Below are 23429 nucleotides of genomic sequence, written 5' to 3'. Positions count from 1 at the left end.
CAATCCCTGGGTTGGGAAGATCCCCTGGAAGAGGGCATGGCAATCCACTCCAGTATTCTTGCTGGAGAGTCTCATGGACAGAGGAGCCTGGTGGGCTACAGTCCATAGGGTTACAAAAGAATCGAACATGACCGAGGCGACTTAGCAAACTCACAGCACAGAGGTACTCACAAAATCTTACCTAATTTCATAAAAGATACACAGTTGACATCAGGAAATTCAGGGAAAACAATATCAAAATGAAGGACACGGCTTTATACTGGAAACATGATCAGTGGAAAACTCCTGAGTCTGTTTTCATTGAGAACCAAAGACATTTACATCACATATATTTCTCTTCTCTGGGTAGGCATTTGGGAGCCACTATTTTAGTACACTGTGAGCTTTGCCAGAGCTGAATTATCTCTGATTCCTAATTTATCTTTGTCTTTCTCAGATATCTTGGGTCTCTAAAAGCTTATAACAGCAATAACAGCAACAACAACAAAAATGGATTGTGACAACAGAGCAGAGTTGGGGAGTAGATGTTTCAAACATCTGACAGTTGTCTAAAGTATCCAAACAAGCACATCACTTTCATAAAAGTCTATCTGAAATGTGTATGAAAGGACAATAGACAGGTTACAAGGGATCTTCATCCTCAACGAGCAAAAATTTTACAAAATTCCAAATTATGGCATTATATTTCATCATTTTCTTATCCTTAAAATATAGGTTTGTTGTCCAGTCGCTAGGATGTGTCTGACTCTGTAACCCCAGGGACTGTAGCACACCAGGCTCCTCTGTCCTCCACTGTCTCCCAGAGTTTACTCAAATTCATGTCCGTTGAGTTGATGATGCTATCTAATCATCTCATCTTTTGCTGCCCACTTCTCCTCCTGCCCTCAATCTTTCCCAGCATCAGGGTCTTTTCCAGTGAGTCAGCTGTTCGCATCAGGTGACCAAAGTATTGGAGCTTCAGCAGCAGTACTTCCAGTGAATATTCAGGGTTGATTTCCTTTAGAATTGACTGGTTTGATCTCCTTGTGGTCCAAAGGACTCTCAAGACTCTTTTCCAACACCACAGTTCAAAAGCATCAGTTCTTCAATGCTTAACCTTCTTTATGGTCCAGCCCCTACATCTGTACAGGACTACTGGAAAAAATTATACCTTTGACTATATAGACCTTTGTTGGCAAAGTAATGTCTCTGCTTTTTTTTTTTTTTTACTTTATTTTACTTTACAATACTGTATTGGTTTTGCCATACATTGACATGAATCCACCACGGGTGTATACAAGCTCCCAATCCTGAATCTCCCTCCCACCTCCCACCCCATATCATCTCTCTGGATCATCCTCATGCACCAGCCCCAAGCATCCTGTATCCTGTATCGAACATAGACTGGCACTTTGTTTCTTACATGATAGTATACATGTTTCAATGCCATTCTCCCAAATCATCCCGCCCTCTCCCTCAGAGTCCAAAAGTCCGTTCTATACATCTGTGTCTCTTTTGCTGTCTCGCATACAGGGTCATCATTACCATCTTTCTAAATTCCGTATATATGTGTCAGTATACTGTATTGGTGTTTTTCTTTCTGGCTTACTTCACTCTGTATAATCGGCTCCAGTTTCATCCATCTCATTAGAACTGATTCAAATGTATTCTTTTTAATGGCTGAGTAATACTCCATTGTGTATATGTACCACAGCTTTCTTACCCATTCATCTGCTGGTGGACATCTAGGTGGTTTCCATGTCCTGGCTATTATAAACAGTGCTGCAATGAACATTGGGGTACATGTGTCTCTTTCAGTTCTGGTTTCCTCAGTGTGTATGCCCAGCAGTGGGATTGCTAGGTCATAAGGCAGCTCTATTTGCAATTTTTTAAGGAATCTCCACACTGTTTTCCATAGTGGCTTTACTAGTTTGCATTCCCACCAACAGTGTAAGAGGGTTCCCTTTTCTCCACACCCTCTTCAGCATTTATTGCTTGTAGACTTTTGGATCGCAGCCATTCTGACTGGTGTGAAGTGGTACCTCATTGTGGTCTTGATTTGCATTTCTCTGGTAATGAGTGATGTTGAGCATCTTTTCATGTGTTTGTTAGCCATCTGTATGTCTTCTTTGGAGAAATGCCTATTTAGTTCTTTGGCCCATTTTTTGATTGGGTAGTTTATTTTTCTGGAGTTGAGCTGCATAAGTTGCTTGTATATTTTTGAGATTAGTTGTTTGTCAGTTGCTATTGTTTTCTCCCATTCAGAAGGCTGTCTTTTCACCTTATAGTTTCCTTTGTTGTGCTTCTGCTTTTAATTTTAATTAGATCCCATTTGTTTATTTTTGCTTTTATTTCCAGAATTCTGGGAGGTGGATCATAGAGGATCCTGCTGTGATTATGTCGGAGAGTGTTTTGCCTATGTTCTCCTCTAGGAATTTTAGAGTTTCTGGTATTACATTTAGATCTTTAATCCATTTTGAGTTTATTTTTGTGTGTGGTCTTAGAAAGTGATCTAGTTTCATTCTTTTACAAGTGGCTGACCAGTTTTCCCAGCACCACTTGGTAAAGAGATTGTCTTTAATCCATTGTATATTCTTGCCTCCTTTGTTGAAGATAAGGTGTCCATAGGTGTGTGGATTTGTCTCTGGGCTTTCTATTTTGTTCCATTGATGTATATTTCTGTCTTTGTGCCAGTACCATACTGTCTTAATGACTGTGGCTTTGTAGTAGAGCCTGAAGTCAGGCACGTTGATTCCTCCAGTTCCATTTTTCTTTCTCAAGATTGCTTTGGCTACTCGAGGTTTTTTGTATTTCCATACAAATCTTGAAATTATTTGTTCTAGTTCTGTGAAAAATGCCGCTGGTAGCTTCATAGGGATTGCATTGAATCTGTAGATCGCTTTGGGTAGTATACTCATTTTCACTATATTGATTCTTCCAGCCCATGAACATGGTATATTTCTCCATCTATTAGTGTCCTCTTTGATTTCTTTCATCAGTGTTTTATAGTTTTCTATATATAGGTCTTTAGTTTCTTTAGGTAAGTATATTCCTAAGAATTTTATTCTTTTCATTGCGATGGTGAATGGAATTGTTTCCTTAATTTATTTTTCTACTTTCTCATTATTAGTGTATAGGAATGCAAGGGATTACTGAGTGTTGATTTTATATCCTGCAACTTTACTATATTCATTGATTAGCTCTAGTAATTTTCTGGTGGAGTCTTTAGGGTTTTCTATGTAGAGGATCATGTCATCTGCAAACAGTGAGAGTTTTACTTCTTCATTTCCAAGTTGGATTCCGTTTATTTCTTTTTCTGCTCTGATTGCTGTGGCCAAAACTTCCAGAACTATGTTGAATAGTAGCGGTGAAAGTGGGCACCTTTGTCTTGTTCCTGACTTTAGGGGAAATGCTTTCAATTTTTCACCATTGAGGATAATGTTTGCTGTGGGTTTGTCATATATAGCTTTTATTATGTTGAGGTATGTTCCTTCTATTCCTGCTTTCTGAAGAGTTTTTATCATAAATGGATGTTGAATTTTGTCAAAGGCCTTCTCTGCATCTATTGAGATAATCATATGGCTTTTATTTTTCAATTTGTTAATGTGGTGAATTACATTGATTGATTTGCAGATATTGAAGAATCCTTGCATCCCTGGGATAAAGCCCACTTGGTCATGGTGTATGATCTTTTTAATGTGTTTTGGATTCTGATTGCTAGAATTTTGTTGAGGATTTTTGCATCTATGTTCATCAGTGATATTGGCCTGTAGTTTTCTTTTTCTGTGGCGTCTTTGTCAGGTTTTGGTATTAGGGTGATGGTGGCCTCATAGAATGAGTTTGGAAGTTTACCTTCCTCTGCAATTTTCTGGAAGAGCTTCAGTAGGATAGGTGTTAGCTATTCTTGAAATTTTTGGTAGAATTCAGCTGTGAAGCCGTCTGGACCTGGGCTTTTGTTTGCTGGAAGATTTCTGATTACAGTTTCAATTTCCACGCTTGTGGTGGGTCTGTTAAGATTTTCTATTTCTTCCTGGTTCAGTTTTGGAAAGTTGTACTTTTCTAAGAATTCGTCCACTTCTTCCACATTGTCCATTTTATTGGCATATAATTGCTGATAGTAGTCTCTTATGATCCTTTGTATTTCTGTGTTGTCTGTTGTGATCTCTCCATTTTCATTTCTAATTTTATTGATTTGATTTTTCTCTCTTTGTTTCTTGATGAGTCTAGCTAATGGTTTGTCAATTTTATTTATCTTTTCAAAGAACCAGTTTTTGGCTTTGTTGATTTTTGCTATGGTCTCTTTTGTTTCTTTTGCATTTATTTCTGCCCTAATTTTTAAGATTTCTTTCCTTCTACTAACCCTGGGGTTCTCCATTTCTTCCTTTTCTAGTTGCTTTAGGTGTAGAGTTAGGTTATTTATTTGACTTTTTTCTTGTTTCTTGAGGTATGCCTGTATTGCTATGAACTTTCCTCTAAGCACTGCTTTTATAGTGTCCCACAGGTTTTGGGTTGTTGTGTTTTCATTTTCATTCATTTCTATGCATAATTTGATTTCTTTTTTGATTTCTTCTGTGATTTGTTGGTTATTCAGAAGCGTGTTGTTCAGCCTCCATATGTTGGGATTTTTAATAGTTTTTCTCCTGTAATTGAGATCTAATCTTAATGCATTATGGTCAGAAAAGATGCTTGGAATGATTTCAATTTTTTTGAATTTATCAAGGTTAGATTTATGGCCCAGAAGGTTTGTCATAGCTTTCCTTCCAAGGAGCAAGCATCTTTTAATTTCATGGCTGCAGTCACTGTCGGCAGTAATTTTGGAGCCCAGGAAAATAAAATTTGTCACTGTGTCCACTTTTCCCCTTTTACTTGCCGTGAAGTGATGAGACTGGATGCCATGATCTTAGTTTTTTAAATGTTGAATTTTAAGCCAGCTTTCACTCTCTCAAACCCTCATCAAGAGGCTCTTTAGTTCTTCTTCACTTTCTGCTCTTAGAGTGATATCATCTGCATTTCTGAGATTATTGATATTCTCACAGCAGTCTTGATCCCAGCTTGTGATTCATTCAGCCCAGTGTTTCTCATTATGTACTCTGCATATAAGTTAAATAAAAAGGGTGACAATATACACCTTGCCATACTCTTTTTCCCAGTTTTGAACCAAGTTCTTGTTCCATGTCCAGCTCTAGTCATTGCTTCCTGACCCTCATACAGGTTTCTCAGAAGACCAGTAGGGGGTCTGGTACTCCCACTTCAAGAATTTTACACAGTTTGTTGTGATCCACACACTCAAAGACTTTATAGTCAGTGAAGCAGAAGTAGATGTTTTTCTGGAATTCCCTTGCTTTCTCCATGCTCCAAGGAATGTTGGCAATTTGATCTCTGGTTCCTCTGCCGCTTCAAAACCCAGCTTGTACATCTGAAATCTCTTGGTTCACTTACTGCTGAAACTTAGCTTGAAGGATTTGGAGCATAACCTTTCTAGCATGTGAAATGAGTACAGTTCTATGGTAGTTTGAACATTCTTTGGTATTGCAATGAAAACTGACTTTTTCCAATCCTTTGACCACTACTGAGTTTTCCAAGTTTGCTGACATATTGAGTGCAGTACTTTAACAGCATCATCTTTGAGGATTTGAAATAGCTTGGCTGGAATTCCATCACCTCCACTAGCTTTGTTCTCAAGGGTGTCTGGCTCTAGGTGAGTAATCATACTATCATGGTTATCTGGGTCATTGAGACCTTTATTGTACAGTTCTGTGTATTCTTGCCCCCCTCATCTTAATCTCTTCTGCTTCTCTAAGTTCCTTACCATTTCTCTCCTTTATTTTGCCTATCCTTGCATGAAATGTTCCCTTGATATCTCCAATTTTCTTGAAGAGGTCTCTAGTCTTTCCCATTCTATTGTTTTCCTCCATTTCTTTGCATCATTCTTTGAATAAGACCTTCTTATTATCCTTGCTATTATCTGGAACCCTGCCTTCATTTGGACATATCTTTCTTTTTCTCCTTTATCTTTTGCTTCTCTTCTCTCCCCAGCAATTTGTAAAACCTCCTCAGACAACTGCTTTACCTTCTTACATCCTTTTCTTTCGGATGGTTTTGGTCACTGCCTCCTGTACAGTGTTACAAACCTCCTTCTGTAGTTCTTCAGGTACTTCATCAAATCTAATTCCTTGAATCTATTTGTCACCTCTGCTGTATAAGGGATTTGATTTAGGTCATACCTGAATGGCCTAGTGTTTTTCCCTACTTCTATTTAAGCCTGAATTTTGCAATCAGGTGCTGATGGTTTGAGCCACAGTCAGCTCCAGGTCTTGTTTTTGCTAATGTATAGATCTTCTCCATCTTTGGCTCCAAAGAACAAAATCAGTCTGATTTTGGTATTGATGGTCTGATGATGTCCATGTGTAGAGTCATCTCTTAGGTTGTTGAAAAAGAGTGTTTGCTATGACCAGCGTTTTCTCTTGGCAAAACTGTTGGCTTTGCCCTACTTCATTTTGTACTCTAGGGCCAAACTTGCCTGTTATTCCAGGTTTCTCTTGACTTCCTACTTTTGCATTCCAGCCCTCTGTGATGCAAAGGACATCTTTTTTTGGTGTTAGTTCTAGAAGGTGTTGTAGATATGGTTATTTAAATCACTGAAACAAATATAGAAAAGCCAGAAATCATTTCCAAATTCTTGTTTTTTCAGTTCCTTTTCAAGTAACATTTATAGAACAAAACAGTTTGATTTCAGCATTGGGAAGAAAGACACTGATTTTTTTTCAAGTTTGTACTAGCCACTGGAACGTGCTATAATGATGGAAATGTTCAGTAATCTGCACTCTCTGATATGGTAGCCACAGCAGCACATGGTTGATGAGCAATGGAAATGTGGCTGGTGTGACAGAGGAACTAAATTTCATCTGTTCTTAAATATAATTAAAATAGCCACATGCAGCTGTTGACTCCTGTGTTGGACTGTGTGGCTTCAAAGGATTGACCAAGGATTATTGAGCTACACTTTGTGGTGCTAATTTGGATGGCATCTTATCAATTTTCTTAGTAAACTTGAGAAACTTGAACATGAGCATTTTTTTAAAAAATTAGTCTCCAGGAAATGATATGCCTTTTAAAGGCTCTATTGACTTTTGAGCTACTTTTAGTCCTCAGATCACCACAATTTTTTAAATTAATTATTTTTTAAATGTAATTGTTTGTTTCTGGCTGTGCTGGGTCCTCGTTGCTACATGGGCTTTCCTCTAGTTGCAGAGAGCAGTAACTATTCTCTGTTGTTGTGCACAGGCTTCCCATTGCAGAGGCTTCTCTCATTGTAGGACACAGGCTGTAAGGCATGTGGTCTTCAGTTTTTTCAGCGCATGGGCTCAATAGTTGAGGCTCTCAGGCTCTAAGAGCACAGTGTGAACAGTTGTAGCACAAGGCCTTCGTTGTTCTGCGGCATGTATGATCTTTCCCGGACCAGGGATCAAACTTGTATCTCCTCCATTGGTAGTGGATTCTTTACACACTGAGCCACCAGGGAAGCCCTATCACAAGTGTTGAAAATGCTGATTCTCAATCTTTAAATTACAATCGTCTGTTTCTTCCACTGGTATAGCTCTTCTTTGATCGTTTAGGTAATGTGATTTTTGACTTACATGTACTTGTACACAGACACCAATCCATACATACATGCACCTATAGATAGCGTATATACATTTGTGAAGATCAGGTGAAATGAGGGATGGGACTTGTTTTAAACTTGAGTGTTCCTTTAGCCTGAGCATTACTATGAATAGAGAAAATAAGCAAACAGAATTGTCTGCCAAGTTGATCTGGCTCCACCCCCTTGGGGAAGGAGAACACCCACATTCGTCAAGTCAAACCAGAACCTATCAGGCCTTTTTCATGTTTCTGTGATTTTACAGAAAACTGATGTTTCTTCCTGAAATATTCTTTTTTCACTTCACTTGTGGGGTGACCCTTGCAAGAGAATTTTAAAGTTGCTTTTCTTCTCTGAAGCCTCTATCTGACCTTTTGTCCTCTTCTCCCCTTCCTAGCCACACCAACCAGTCACCCCTTTCTTTTTAGTGGAGTTGTGTGTATTTGTGGTCCTGTTCTTTGCTTTAGAAGAAATCAGTATCACAAAGATGATATTAATGAGACTGAAGGAAGTAATGATTGCAGTGGTTACCGTCTGTGAGGCATTTAGCAAAATGCCAAGCGTTGACTAAACACTTTAAATACATTTCATCTAACCCTTCTAAACCATTGTAGAAAAGTTATGGTTGTTCCAATTTTATAGATAAGACAACTTAATGCAAAGTAAGTTGTCCAAAGCCTACCACCTGGTCAGTGGTAGGGCCGGGTTTATTTGACTCAAAGTTAATGGTTTTATTGACTAAGGGTTAATTAAGATGTAGAGAGAAAAAGAAAAACCTCTTATTCCCCATAGTATCATGGTGTGGTGGGAACAGCATTGTATGTCATGTGAAAGAGTTCTTGTTTTCATTTTTACCTTAGCCATTTTCATGGTGGCCTTAAGTGGGTCAAGTCTTTCTCTCCTGATTTCTAATTCCCTCCTTCTCCTAAAAAATACCTTAGTGATAGAAAATGCAACATCCTCCATATGTTAATTCTACATTATTATACTTCCTCCTCCCTTCTCAAAATACCAGATTGTACTATGTAAAGACTTTTTAAACAATCAGACACTTTCAGTTCATTAGCTTGGTTTGACAGACAGCCATCAGCTCACCTTTAGAGCATATGTTTCAAGGTGCAGCAATTTGCTTTTATTTTTATGTCTGTCCTCATTCCTCAACTCTAACCAAGGTTGTTTATATATTTGAAAAACTGTCATTTTTTTCTTCTGGCTTTGCTTCACCTTTTTTTAAAATTTCATTTTAGTTTTCCCTTTTCACTTAGGGCTCCTACTTTTCACGTCTGTAATGTGTTTATCCTTTAAGGTTACACGATACCATTTTGCTTGTTTAACAGTTGTTAAAATTGTTAATGCCAAATATTCCTCTGTTTTGATGGACGACAGAAGGATGTAAATGGAGTGTGGATGCTCACTGACTATGCGCTAAGTGTCGGGTTTCCCATATGTGCCATCTCATGTTGTCAATACAGTAACAATGTGTGGCTGAGTAATAAGGTCGTATTAGTATTTCCATTTCATGGGAAAGAAGTGATATAACTTGGCTATGATGAAATATATACAGTTAGTAAGTATAGACCTTGGGCTTGCATCAACTTGTAGCTGAATAGAGGGGAGGGATGTGAATAAAAACACAGGATTCAGAAACATTTGTAGGGACTTCACTGGCAGTCCAGTGGTTAAGACTGCTTTTCAGTGCAGGGAATGTGAGTTCAGTGGGCAGCTAAGATCCCACATGCTTTGTGGCCAAAAAAACACATCATAAAACAAGAAGCGATATTGTTACAAACTCAATAAAGACTTAAAAATAGTCCACATAAAAAAGTCTTAACAAAATAAAAATGAAAGACAAAACAAACCCCAAAACATTTGTAAATATCTAAGTGTCTCTAGTCTTTGTATTTGGTGAAAGCAATGGCATTTCAGTAATGGCCACTCCAGTACTCTTGCCTGGAAAATCCCATGGACAGAGGAGCCTGGTAGGTTGCAGTCCATGGGGTCACTAAGAGTCGGACACAACTGAGTGACTTCACTTTCACTTTTCACTTTCATGCATTGGAGAAGGAAATGGCAACCCACTCCAGTGTTCTTGCCTGGAGAATCCCAGGGATGGGGGAGCCTGATGGGCTGCCGTCTGTGGGGTTTCACAGAGTCAGATAAGACTGAAGCAACTTAGCAGCAGCAGCGTTTGTGTTTTGTTACATTTTAAAGATTACTTTATATTCAGTATGCTGTTGTCATTCAGTTGCTCAGTCGAGTCCAACTCTTTGCAGCCTCATGGACTGCAGCACACTGGGCTTCCCTGTCCTTCATTATCTCCTGAAGTTTGCTCAAACCCATGTCCATTGAGTCATTGATGCCATCAAATCATCTCATCCTCTGTCGCCCCCTTCTCCTGCCTTCAATCTTTCCCAGCATCAGTGTCTTCTCTAATGAGTCGGCTCTTTGCATCAGGTGGCCAAAGTATTGGAACTTCAGCTTCAGCATCAGTCCTTCCAATGAATATCCAATAGAAAGCAAGTATTTTAAGTGTTCAGGTCACTGAGTATTGATACTCACATCGTGTTGTGTAACTGAAGCAAGATGTAGAACACTTGCACTGCCAAGGAAATTCCCTTGACTCTTTACAATGAAATCTTTGTCTCCTCCACTCAGCACTTGAATGTGTCCACTGAGCTTTTTATTTTGAATATTATTTAGTCATGATATTTCCATTTTTCTTCTTTGTCTCTTATTTTCTTTTTTTGAGATTTTCTTGGCTGAAGTTCTCTGGGTGTGTGTGTGTGTGAGAGAGAGAGACAGGTTTAATTACTCACTGAAGATTTTTAACATGGCCCACTTTTAAATTTTTGTCAAATAATTCTGAGATCTGTAATCTTGGTATTGGCATCTATGGACTGATCATTCCCCATTCAGTTTGAGGTCCTCCTGCTTCTTGGTTATGTGTGATTTTTCTGTTCAATCAGAACTTGGACATTTTCATTTTATGTTATGAGACACTGAAGGGAAATGTTAGTTGCTCAGCTGTGCCTGATTCTTTGTGCCCCCATGGACTGTAGCCCACCAGGCTCCTCTGTCCATGGAATTCTCCAGGCAAGAATACTGGAGTGGGTAGCCATTCCCTTCTCCAGGGGCTCTTCCCAACCCAGGGATCAAGCCTGGATCTCCTGCATTGCAGCAGATTCTTTACCATCTGAGCCACCAGGGAATTCCATGAGACTGAATCTTTCTTACTTCAGCCTTCTGTTTTAACTGCTTTTCTTTAACACCACTCTAGCCAAGTAGAGTTAGAAATTCAGGTTCCTCATTCTGCCTAAGTTGAATGCTGGGGGATGGGGCCTCTTTGCTGTTTATCACTGATGATAAACAGTGTGATGAAAGCCCAGGCTCACCATCAGGCTTGCTCTGACATCACCCCAGAAAGGAGGGACTGTCTCCTTGTTGGGGGTGGAAGTGAAACCTTCACACTTCTCAGATGACATTGTAGGGGTGTGGAAGTAACCCTATTACCAACCAACAGAGATGAAGGTCTGGGCTCCTTACTTAGCCTTCTATGACCCACTGGAGATTTTGGAATACCTTATTATAGCCCAGGTCAGGGTGGAAGTTGGGCTTCTCCTTTGCTGATATGAGTGGTTGAGTTACATTTTTACTGTGATATTAGAGTAGAGCAATTACTATCTAGAAGTTTCCATCTTGCTAGGCTGCCCTTGTCATGGTCCTTTGTCTACAGAGCACAGGCTCTTATTATCTTACTTTTTGGTGGTGCCCTTTGACACCTCCAGGTTTCAGCTTCTTCAGCTCCAAGTCTGGAATATATGAGGCAAAGAGAGAGCCTAGGAAACTCACCTCCATGTCTTTCCTTGAGATCCAAGGTCCCTAGATAGTCTAACTCCTCTTCACCTTTCAAAGTCAGTCTTACATTTGCTTTGTACATAATGCTCGGGATTTTTGTTTTTCCTTAGTAGAGAAAATTGAGAAAAGTGTGTGTCTCTTCTCTTTTCTCAGAAGCATCCAAGAGGTACTACCTTACAAATTTTTGAGAAAAAAAATCATAGTAGATTACATGTAGTAAAGGAAAATACTGTTTTATGAAAAATTGGTTCAGTTCATGTACATAGATACAGCTGTTTGGGCACTGGTTCATGGCATGAAATCTTCTTATAGTATCATGGATAAAAATGTTTTGGTCACCATTGTAAACCACCTGTTTTCTTTCAGTCTGATACCTGAGTCCTCTAAAGCTTCACAGAACTTCTGAGTTTGTCTGCCTTTGTATTCTCCTCATGAAATAACAGTTAATGGAGGTTGTCCAAAGCCTTCCCCCCACTGTCCTGATGGTGAAATGTGTAAGTTAAGCATTATCTGAATTTCTGCTGTGTTTAGTCCAGATATCGTGGGTAGGAAGGGTGAATACTTGCTGTGGTTGCCACAGTTAAGTACTCTTGGGGAAATGAGATTCTCTTAATCTGTTTTACAAAGGGGACATCATCTCTGTGGACACATTGAGTCAGCATGAGTGTTCTTCACGTGGCTCAGAGGAGATGGCGTCCCGACACAGCTGCACATGGCCTGAACACCTGGCTGGGACCGACACTCACCCAGGTTCCACTGTGGCAGCCACAAGGCAGTTGTCAAGGCTACCATCTACCGTAGGGCAGACTCCTGAGGCCAGTACAGTGTGTTTTGGGCATCCGGCCGTCCACAGTCCTTGCTGGTTTCCCCTCCTCCTCATCAGCAGAGTGCCTTCTTTCTCTCCAGTCTCTTCTTGTTCAGAGGAAGGGGTCCATCTGTTAACTGGTCCCTTCCAGGCTGGCTAGGAATGGACATGCCCTCTTCTAATGCCTCTGTTACCCATTTAGAAGTTTATGTTTTACTTTGTTCTTTTTGATAGTGAACAAAGTATTTCAGACTGTATCTAAAACATGTTAAGTTTTGGCATATGTTTGCAGAACCACATTGAACTGACCAAGGAGAGGTTTGGAAATCCTATTCTGTCTCCTCATAGTCTGACCCAAATGATAAAATCAAACATGATTTAGTTTATCTAAATTGCCTGGGAGTGGGGGAGTGCAGAATAAGTCAGAGGTGAGTTCCCCAAAGATCCATGAGTTTGGGGCACTTTTTAATGATAAAGTGAAAGACCCTGGGGTCTCCAGAACGTGGTTCTACTCAGCAGACTCACTGCTGAGGGCTCACTCAGCAGACTTATTTTTGTAAAGGGCCAGCTGGCAGATATTTTAGTCTTTGCAGGCCATATGATCTCTGGTGACTTCCCTGTGACTCAGACAGTAAAAAATCCACCTACAATGCAGGAGACTGAGGTTCAATTCCTGGGTCAGGAAGATCCCCTGGAGAAGGGAATGACAGCCCACTCCAGTATTCTTGCCTGGAAATTCCCAGAGACAGAGGAACCTGGCAGACTACAGTCCGTGGAGATGCAAAGAATTGGACAACTGAGAGACTAAGCATGCATGCCTGGTCTTTGTTACCACTACTCACTTTTGCCATTATAGCAGAAAAGTGGTCATAGATAATATACAAATAATTAAGGATGGCTGTGTTTCAGTAAAACTTGATGAACACTGACATTTGAATTCCATATATTCTTTTCAGGTCACAAAATAGTCCTTTAGGTTATTTTTTTTTTCTCCCAACCATTAAAAAATGTAAAAATTATTCTCAGATCACAAGGCATATGAAAACAGGTGGCAGAGTGGATTTGGCCCATGGGCTGGAATTTGCTGACCCCTGCCCTAGGGGATGTCCACTGGACAGGTTCCTTGGCCCAAATAGCCACTGTGCTCTGTATCCACTAGCTTAACCCAAACTTCTTTCCTGAGACATCGCTATATTCTCATGTTAAAATGTTAGTGACCTGACTCCCAGGAACACATTCATTCATACAGAAGTTCTTATGAATATTGTGGATACCAGAGTCCCGCTTTTGAGTAAGAGTTTTGCCTCAGGTCTCCACAGTGGAAGACCTGGATTTATCTACTTCTGATGATAATTTTCTTCATAACAATATGAACAGTGTATTCTTAATGTACACCTTCCTTGCTAAGGTATTACTATACTTATGGAGCTTTCTAAGTCAATGGGAGTTATGCAACCCAAACTGGAATCTTTTGCTAGGATTTCAGTGTTCTTTTTTTTTTTTTTCCTCCTTAAGGAAGAGCTAAGCAACCATATGTAACTAGTTAAAATGGAATCATGTGTCAGTTTGGAATGGATCATCAGATAGTTAGAGGATACTTGATTCAAAGTGACTTAACAAGAAGGGATTATTTCTCTGTCAGAGCACCAAGTCCGGAGGGAGGCAACTGTGAAAATAGTTGGGTAGCCCTATGGTGGCAGAGCCAATGTGGCCACTAGCCTCTTGACTTTCACTTACGTTTGGAGCCCTGTTGTCACGGAAGCTCTGTAGCAGCTCTAGAGAACACATCAGCATTCGAGACAGAGGGAGGGAAAGGATGGTATCCACATCTGTTCTCTTTTGTCAGTTCCAGAACTGTGTCTTTACCCATCAAATGCCTGCTTAGGTCCTGTAGGTAGGAATCTGTTAGCAGCCACTTGTAGCTGCAAGGGAAGCTGGGAAATTGAGTTTTGACTTTAAGCCATGTTGTGGGAGATGGCCACGGAGGAGAGCACTGGGAATGTTTAGCCAACTGGAAGTGTCTGCTACAGAGAGCAAGCAGCCTTTTGTGATGCCTGGGTGACTTCTAGAGGGTAGAGTTCTGCTGAATTTGAATCCGAAATATAATGCATGAGGCACTTCCCTTAATTAAACAGGTACTTGGAGAGTGTCTGGTATGTGTTTATTATACATGAGAGGTATGAAACAAGGGCCATGTCCTCCAAGAACTTTAGCTAATAGCAAGAAATAGACATGAAATTGTAAACAGTCTATCTCAATTTTAATAGCTCAGGCTGAGGATTGGAGTATATTAATATTTGTGTCATAAGGTCATGTGTTCATTTAGCAACATTTATGAGGTGCCAAACATGTCAACTGTTTAGTTTGCAGGTATGCAGATGAATAATGCAGTTTCTGTTCTGCAGAAAGCAGTCAAGCAAAACAGCAGGTTTGGGAGCTCTAGGGTTCTGTGATTTTCCATAGCTTGAGTTATCCGGTTATGTTGGAAGAACTTTTATTTGCTCTTTTTTGTTGTTTTTGTTTTTAAAGTTTTTTTTTTTTTTTTAATGGGATTGTAGTTGCTTTACAATGTTCTACTATACAGTGAAGTGAATCAGCTATAGGTATACCTATATCCCCTCCCTCTTGGACCTCTCACCCCACCATCCCACCCATCTAGATCATCACAGAGCACCGAGCTGAGCTCCCTGTGGTATATAGCAGTTTCTCACTAGCTAGCTGTTTTACACATGATAGTGTATACATGTCAATCCCAATCTTCCTTTGAAAAATAAAGATGTGAACTACTTAGCAGAAGGGAATGACAGTAGGATTGGATCAGCATCTTTTCCATCATACCTCTGCCTATTCTGTAAGCGTCTTATTGGATCAATCTTATTGTTTTAGGGTAACTGTACAGTAGTCAGGTGGCTGGGCACTGGGTTTGTAAAACTCAGTAAGAAGTCCCTTGCTTCATGGGGCTTCTAGTTATAGGGTAAGCAGACATGTTAATAAACACTTGGAATGCACGGTGTATACTCACACAAGATCTAATAAGAAAAAGATGTATTGTCAACATTGCTTAGAAAGATATGAATGAATGCAAAGTCAATTAAGGCTTCACAGGGAAAAGAAGAAAGAGCATTTAGTATTTAAGGAAAGGGAAGAGTATATTATGGGAAAAGATCAATTCTGGCAAAGCAGAGAAGCATAAGACATCTCGAGAGTTCCAAGCAGCATCTATGAGTTGGTACAAACGTAGGTGCAGAAGCCAGAGCAGCACCACTGACGGTGTTTGCACAGCATCTCTCTTCTCAGTGATGCTGGGAATAAAGGACCATTCAACTTGAATGAGTTGTAAGGAGACAAGGGAGAGTGTCACATGGGTGGGAATTAAAAGGACTGGGCAGCTGTGTAACTCCTTGACAAATAGATCCACTTGTTCTTACAAATGAGTGTCGGGAGGCCAGCACGTCCCTCGGCTCCTCTTGAATCATCTCAAGATGAAATGATGCCTGGCGCTTAGGCAGAGTTTGTTACTGTGACCGAAGTCCCGCTGGAATGGGATCCCTCGGAGGTCAGGATCAGGATGGCCCAGGCTCACTTCCAGCGAGTGAAGCATGTCTTTTGCTGGTCAGGCTGGGGTCCTTTCTGGAGACCGCGCCCATTTCAGGAACATTTGAAAGAAATTGGATATCACTGAGCTATCGTGTCTATTTTTTTTTTTTTTTTTTGAAAAAGAAACATACCTGAAAAGCACAATTAGATGATTGAAAGAAGACTAAAAATATTTTTGGAACTTTCTGCTTTGGGAGGCGATAGGGAGGTGAAAGTAGAGGTAGTACATTTTGGTTTTAATATTTTACTGTAGAAATAACAGAATTGGTTACCATAACCATTGTTGAGTGTGAGTCAGTGGCATTAGATATGTTTATATCGTTGTGCAACCATCACCACTGTCTATCTCCAGAACTTTCTCATCAACCCAAGCTGAAATTTCATACTAAGCAATAAATCCCAGTCCTCTCTCCTCCAGCCTCTGGTAACCACTGTTGCACTTTGTCTCTCAGAATGAAATAGACTCACACAATACTTGTCCTTTTGTGACTGGCTTCTTTCACTTCACATAATGTTTTCAAGTTTCACCCTTATTGTAGCATGTATCAGAATTTCATTCCTTTTTAAGACTGGATAATATTCTGTGGCACATATATATCACATTATGTTTGTCCATTCATCCATCAATGGACACCTGGGTTCTTTCCACCTTTTGGCTATTATGAATAATGCTGCTCTAAACATGGATAGACAAATGCCTATTCAAATCCCTACTTTTGTTGAGATTGCTGGATCAAATAGTATTTTGTATTTTAATTTTTTATTTTTGAAGAATCATCATACAGTGTTCCACACAAACTGTCCCATTTTACGTTACCACCAGCAACACACGAGGGTTTCCATTTCTGAGGGAGTGGATTTTTGCATGTGAAAAAGAGATGATGCCTTCAAATTGGCATCTCAAAACAATGCTAAAACTTGGGTATTTGCATGAATTTTCTCTAGCTTTTTTAAGATTTTTCCTCTTTTGGGTGTGGACCATTTTTAAAGTCTTTATTGAATTTGTTACAATATTGCTTTTGTTTTATGTTTTGGATTTTTGGCCTCAAGGCATGTGGGATTTTATCTCCCCCACTAGGGATCAAAGCCACAGCCCTTGCTTTAGAAGGAAAAACCTTAACCACTGGACTGCCAGAGAAGTCCCTTCTCTAGCTTTTTAAAAGAGCAACATCTGTAAAAATCTGGTGTTTAACTCATTTTAAGAGCTCACTGTTAGCAACTGTAAAGCCGCAGTGGCAGCACTTCAGGTAAAGACTGCAAGCCTCCTGCAGTATTAATACAATAAATAAAAATCCACAAGCCACAAGACTGTGAGGTTAGGGAGATCCAGGAAACAGTAAGGTCTCAAAGCTGACCTGTGAGCAACTGAGCCCATTAAACTGAGTAAAGAACTTTAGCGAAAACAAGAAAGGGTCATAATGAGGACAGAAAAGAGAAAGCAAATGGGGACACCTTTTACATGATAAACAAAGAGATGGAGGTCACGGCATACAAGAGGCCATTTGAAAGTGGCTTGATTTGTAAATATTAGGGACATGAAATTTCAGGGAAAAGAAAACAAAGCCTGTCAGGAACAGTTTTAAGTAAATATACCCAAGCACAGAAACATAAATCGGCTACTGGATTTGTAAGTGAAGAGGGAACAGTTATGAAGGATTAAAACTGTGTATGAAGAAGGCAACATGCATAGAAAGTCAAAATGCCATATCCCACCTCATTTCTATAGAGATCTTACATTCTGTACACTCAGTATTTACTAGCAGAGAAGAGAGGCATTTTGATGTAAGGCGTGTTTGTGTAAAGATAGGCGATTGCTGGTTCATTCAGCAGCTGAACAGATGTTTCTCCGCTGCCTGTTATGTGCCAGATTCTGGACTGGGCAGTGAAGATAGAGCTGGCAGTTTTCAGCAATGAGACAGATCAATTAGACAGACATCCTCAGACAGGGAGGAGATGAAGCCCACGATGCCAGAGCTCATAGAAGACTTTGTGAAGACATTGGAACAGACACGTGAGCTGAATAGGAGTTCATGCCCCAAAGAAGGAAGTAGGATTTGGGTGGGGTAGAACCTCTTTCTAGGAGGAGGGACCAACATGAGCAAGAGTGAGGGAAGTATGACAGTCTGAGTGGGGAGGTGATAGCAGAGGAGGACGGGAGATACTGGAAGCTCCCAGCAGCTCAGTGATATTCCTCAGGATGTGAATTTCAAGGCAGGAAACAACTGGGAATCATGCTTGAGTATGAACAAAGATACACATTTTTTTTTTTCTTTTCTCATCAGCTTGAGTATGAACAAAGATACACATTTTTTTTTTCTTTTCTCATTAATGTCTAAATCCCCCATCTCCCTACACAAGCTCACCTCTTTTTAATAATCACAGTTTTAGTATATTTAATTGAAAATTCACTGTAAGTAGGCTGATCTTTAGAGATGGAGAAGCTGATTGTTATTAACAGTAATTAGCCTCATGCTCTCATAGGTTGCGTTCTTTTTATTCGACTGCCTGAACTGGGTATTGTGCTTGGTTCTCCAGCAGCCATTCCACCCCTCCTTGTTGAGTAACAGCGATATGGTTTGGGGACTTGACCTTAGGTGGTTTAAGGGTAATCCTGCCTCCACGACCAGTGTTTTAGTTCACTATTGAATGTGTGTGATTCACTTTGGACCAATGAGAAAAACCCAAGTTTGGAGGAGGATTGAGGAAGGAAAACTATGGTCAGCCAAGCTGTCTCTATTGCTAGATGTGAACTAGAATCTTATAGCTGTAGTGCCATGGGGGACCCAGGCTTAAGGTGATGTTATGGATGGTAGAACAGAGAAGTGAAAAGGGTCTTGATGGCCCTATTGAACTGGGAAATCAGCTAACACAGAACTTTTCCCATTACTGGACTTCCTCTCCTGAAAGTTAATGATTTTCTTCACTGCTTAATCTATTTTGAGTTTGTTCATCTGAAACTTGAAATCATCTGCAACCTAAATGATACATAATCTTTGTGACCTTCAGCAGACACTGTGTGACTTTTTATGATTATAACCCTTTGAGCCTCATTTCCGTTGTCTGTGAAATGAATATAATTATGTATCAGGGTTTTTCATGAAGATTATTTGAGATCCATCACAAAACCCGAGGGAAGAGGCATGAACTAATACATGAGTGCCTACAATGTACCGTGAAATAGGCTGGGCCTTGTTTTAGGAGACTTAAAAGACTAGAAAAGAATTTCAGATAATTTTTTAGATAAAATGGTATAAATAGGGCTTCCTTGGTGGCTCAGTGGTAAAGAAGCTGCCTGTCAATGCAGGAGACACAGGTTCAATCCCTGATCCTGGAAGATCCCACATGCAGCAGAGCAACTAAGCCCATGAGCCACAGCTATTGAGCCTGTACTCCAGAGCGCAGGAGCGGCAGCTACTGAGATGTGTGCCGTAGCTGCTGAAGGCTGCATGCCCATGCTCCGCAACAAGAGAAGCCACTGCGGGGAGAAGCCCGTGCACCGCAACTAGAGAGTAGCCCCCACTCACTGCAGCTAGAAAAAGCCTGTGCAGCAAGGAAGACCCCGCACAGCCAAACAAAGAAATAAGATTATAAAGTGGTATAAATAAGGTCACGTGCATAGGGACCATTGTACGGTGAGTTTTTTAAGATTCGTGCAATGTTTCTTGAATACTTGTCATTCCAGGCAGGTGATCTAATGTGGGGTGGGGGAGGGGGAGAATGAGGGAGGGGATTAAGGAAAGGTGTGTCTGAAGAGTTGGTATTTAAGCCAAAACCTGACTGATGAGTATCAGTTAGCTGAAGAATGGGGAAGAACTGTTCAGACAAAGAAACATAATATGCAAAGTCCAGAAGGCATGGAGTGTTCAAGGAAGAGACAAGGAAGTGGGTGGTACAGGTGGAGTGGACCAGGGATACTGTAGTGGGTGAGGAAATTGGAGAGGTAGAAAGAAACAGATAATGTCATAGCCTTGTTGCCCACGTTAAAGACTTTTGAATGCTCTGGGTGTACAATGAAGGCATTAGAAAGTTTGCGTATTTGTTTGTTTGTTTAACTTTCTTATATACACAAAAGTAGAAGTAGTGAAATAAATCCCCATGAATCTATCAGTTAGCTTCAAGAATTATCAATGCATGGCCAGTATCATCTATCTTATTCTCTTGTCCCCTCTACGTTTTTTATACAGTAGATCTTTGATTATTTTAAATAAAGCAGTGTGTACATGTCAACCCCAAACTCCCTAACTATCCCTCCCAACCCAGGTAACCATAAGTTTGTTCTCTAAGCCAGTGAGTCTCTGTTTTGTAGCAGAAGAGTCTTGTGAACTGACCTATACATCTTTTAATGAGATTGTGGGCATCCAGGGAGGAGGAGCAGTGGGGCGGTCAGTCTAGGTGAGACAGGTGGGTAGCGTGGACCAGAGTCATGGCAGTGGAGATAGGGTGAGGGAGGTGGATGGGAGCATCATCTTGAGTGCAGCACTCACTGGCCCTGGTAAAAGGTGGAAGTGATGTACTGACTTATAGGGAGAGTGGTATCAAGGAGGACTCTTGAGCTTCTCTGTAGTGACTGGAGAAGGGGAATATTTGGGGGTAGAAAAATCAAGGTTCAGTGTGAACATGTTAAATGTGAGATCTCTGATATACTGACATTGGGATGAGTGACAGTCTTACTTACGTCTGAAGCTTGTAAGAGAGGCCTTTCTGGGCTGTATGCGACAGGGCCATTGCTGGTTCAGTGGTGGAATTCTCACCTCCCACGTGGGAGACCGGGTTCAGTTCCCAGCACATGCATCATGCTCACCTTCATTTTATATGTAAAAGAGATGACCAGTGCAAGTCTGATGCATGAAGCAGGGCACTCAAAGCTCGTGCTCTGGGACAACCCAGAGGGATACAGTGGGGAGGGTGGTGGGAGGAGGGTACAGGATGAGGGGAACACATGTAACCTGTTGCCAATTCATGTTGATGGATGGCAAAACCATCACAATATTGTAAAGTAGTTATCCTCCAATTAGAATAAATTAAAAAGCAAGTACACACCTGTCAGAAAAAAAAAAAAAAGAGGTCTCTCTGGGCTGGATGTAAGATTTGAGTGTCATGGGCAGATTGATTGTATCAGAAATGATGGGAAGGGATGGGACTTGTTAAGGGAGAAGTGAGAGCTAGGAACAAAATACCTGCTTGACTTTTTACTATTTGCTCAATACATATTTGTTGAATACTGAGTGGATGCTCAAAGAATAGGGAAGATTCAGAAGCTGGAAGGAATGAATGAACAGTGTTCCAGATGGAAGCATAGATACACACTAAACTGCAGGGGTTGAAGTAACTGCATGTGTGGGAGGCAGTGCCTAAGTTGCCTGATTTGGTATTATCATCTGTAACATGAGGATTAGTCACTTGCTCAAGGTCGAACTTCTTGAAACTGATGCTTCCTGCATTTGTGCTGCCGTCTTTCTGACTTCCGAGCTTGGGATTTGCTATCGTACCGTGGTCCCTCTTCCCCAGATTATTTCCTATAGTTATGGTTCCACCCCTCAACTTGGAAATGTCTTGTTTCTTCCCATGTAGACCAAATGAAGTATTGTCTTTCATGGACACCTTCCTTATAGGATCTGTTTTCTGAGTTAGATTTCTTTCCTCTTTCCTAGCTCTCCACTGCGGTTTGAATCCACGGGGTATTGATCACCCTGCCCATGGTGAAAGTATTAAACTACAAATTGAAGGTGAAGGTGTTGAGTCTCAATCCATTAAAAATAAAACTTTCCAGAAGGTGCTTGACCAAAAAGGAACCCCCAAGAGACTGCAGACAGAAGCCGAGACAACTAAGGTAGGTGATACTCCAATAAGGTAAAGAGATTCTGAAGCTGCAGCTTCTGTATTTTGTGGTCCAGCCCCAGGGAAGAACTGACAGTACTTTCATTAATTATTGTTGGTGATTCAAAAAACACTGCTCCTCGATTGCAAGTAATAAGAATGAAAATAGTGACTTCCTCACCTTTAGAGTGAAATCAAAGCACATTTGTGGTCAGTCTTAGAGCATGAGGCTCTGAGGATGGTATAGGATGAGCTATAGGGATGAGTGCCTGGACTTAACAATCTGTTTACCAAGCTTAATTGATCATTTGCTAATATTGGACAAGTCATATGACTTTTGAAGCCCCAGATTCTTCACCTATAGAATGGGTACCAGAAACGCTATCATCTCCGTCAGGTTGAATACTGTATATGTACAAGTATTTTGTAAAAGGCTCAGTTGGCTGCATGAGTATGAGGGGATTTTGCTGACCATCACAGTAACAAGTGATATTTTATGAAATATATACATGTATTCCAGGTACTGTTGGAAGAACTTTGACATACTGGCTTATTAGGTTTCTGTAACAATTCTGTCACGTAGACAGTAGTAAACAGGACCCTGGTTAAAGATATAATTGCTCTATTTTGTTGCAGTATTCTTCAGTCTTTCAGTGTTTAATATAGATGTAAACTGGGAGTTTAAAGGATAGATGATTATTTAGTAAGAGCAGCCTCTTTCAAAGGTTCTCCATCATGGAACTGGCACTGTATGGATTTTTGTCTGAAACCAGTGAAGATGCTTCTTTTGGGGGTGTATGTTAGTTTGCCCCTTGGAAATTGAGAGACCTCATCTTGCTATGGTATTTTCTTCCAAGAGACTTCCTTTCAAATGCTTGTTGAGGGGATGAATATATGCATGCCTTGGAAAGCAGATGTTGCAGTCCCCCAAGAAAAGCCTCAAGTAGAAAGGTTGCTTGGCTGTCATACAATAACTCCCTCCCACTCCCGTAAAAAAGAAAAAAAAAAAAAAAAGCCTTCCAAGATCAGATGTGAATTTTTCTACCTTGTCTGTACTTTTGGATAATTACCAATTACTTTAGTGCAGATAATTAAAAACTGATGACAAAAGAGTGTGTGTGTATCTGTGTTGTAGGGAATGGGGAACAATTAGCAAGGGAGATATTGCAGAGATTTTGCACATTCTAGCTGAGAGAAATTACAACTCATAGAAAACTCGTTGGTTATTGTTATGTGAGAGGAGCTGGGAATAAGTAAGCCCTATTTTGACATTAAATCTGGTCAGCCAGTGGTTGGTTCCATCTTGAAAGAGTGAGAAAAAAATGTCTTAAAGGTCTTCTTTAACTAGGAAGATAAATGGTTTATTTGAGTAGGATCTTTTCAGAGATGCATAAAATATTAAACATTACAGTGGAGGAAAAGAAAACAAATTAATTGACAATTGCCTGATTTTAATTCAAATTTAGTTTAATTAATTTAATTCAACTTTTCCAGATTCTCTTTTATTTGCAGAACAGATTCGATGATATAAGAAGTTGGATTCAAACCTGATAGGATTTGATAACTTCTGAATTATCTGGAATGTGTGATGTGGTAGTAAAACCAGTTTTCATGTCAGTGCTTTTTGCCTCTAGTTCACTTTACATTTGCTTTGCTGAAAACCTGCTTCATCGAGAATGCAGTCATCTATAATGAACCTTTCCTCAGGTTTAGACTCGAGTTGCAAGGCAGATT

General features: G+C 40.2%; 1 protein-coding gene across 6 annotated transcripts in view; it reads left to right on the top strand.

The window, feature by feature from the left end:
- Positions 1-23429, top strand: part of SAMD12 (sterile alpha motif domain containing 12) — a 446866-nt gene that overhangs the window by 27710 nt on the left and 395727 nt on the right. For all 6 annotated transcript variants that reach the window (XM_005689135.3, XM_018058375.1, XM_005689134.3 and 3 more), the window contains one exon: positions 21530-21708. In XM_005689135.3, the coding sequence (XP_005689192.1) occupies positions 21530-21708 (179 nt within the window). The remainder of the gene's footprint in view (positions 1-21529; positions 21709-23429) is intronic.

This window comes from Capra hircus, chromosome 14, assembly GCF_001704415.2.
Source record: "Capra hircus breed San Clemente chromosome 14, ASM170441v1, whole genome shotgun sequence".
NCBI lineage: Eukaryota > Metazoa > Chordata > Mammalia > Artiodactyla > Bovidae > Capra > Capra hircus.
The sequence above is the reverse complement of the archived record's forward strand: the minus strand, read 5'-3'. Positions and strand labels throughout refer to the sequence as shown.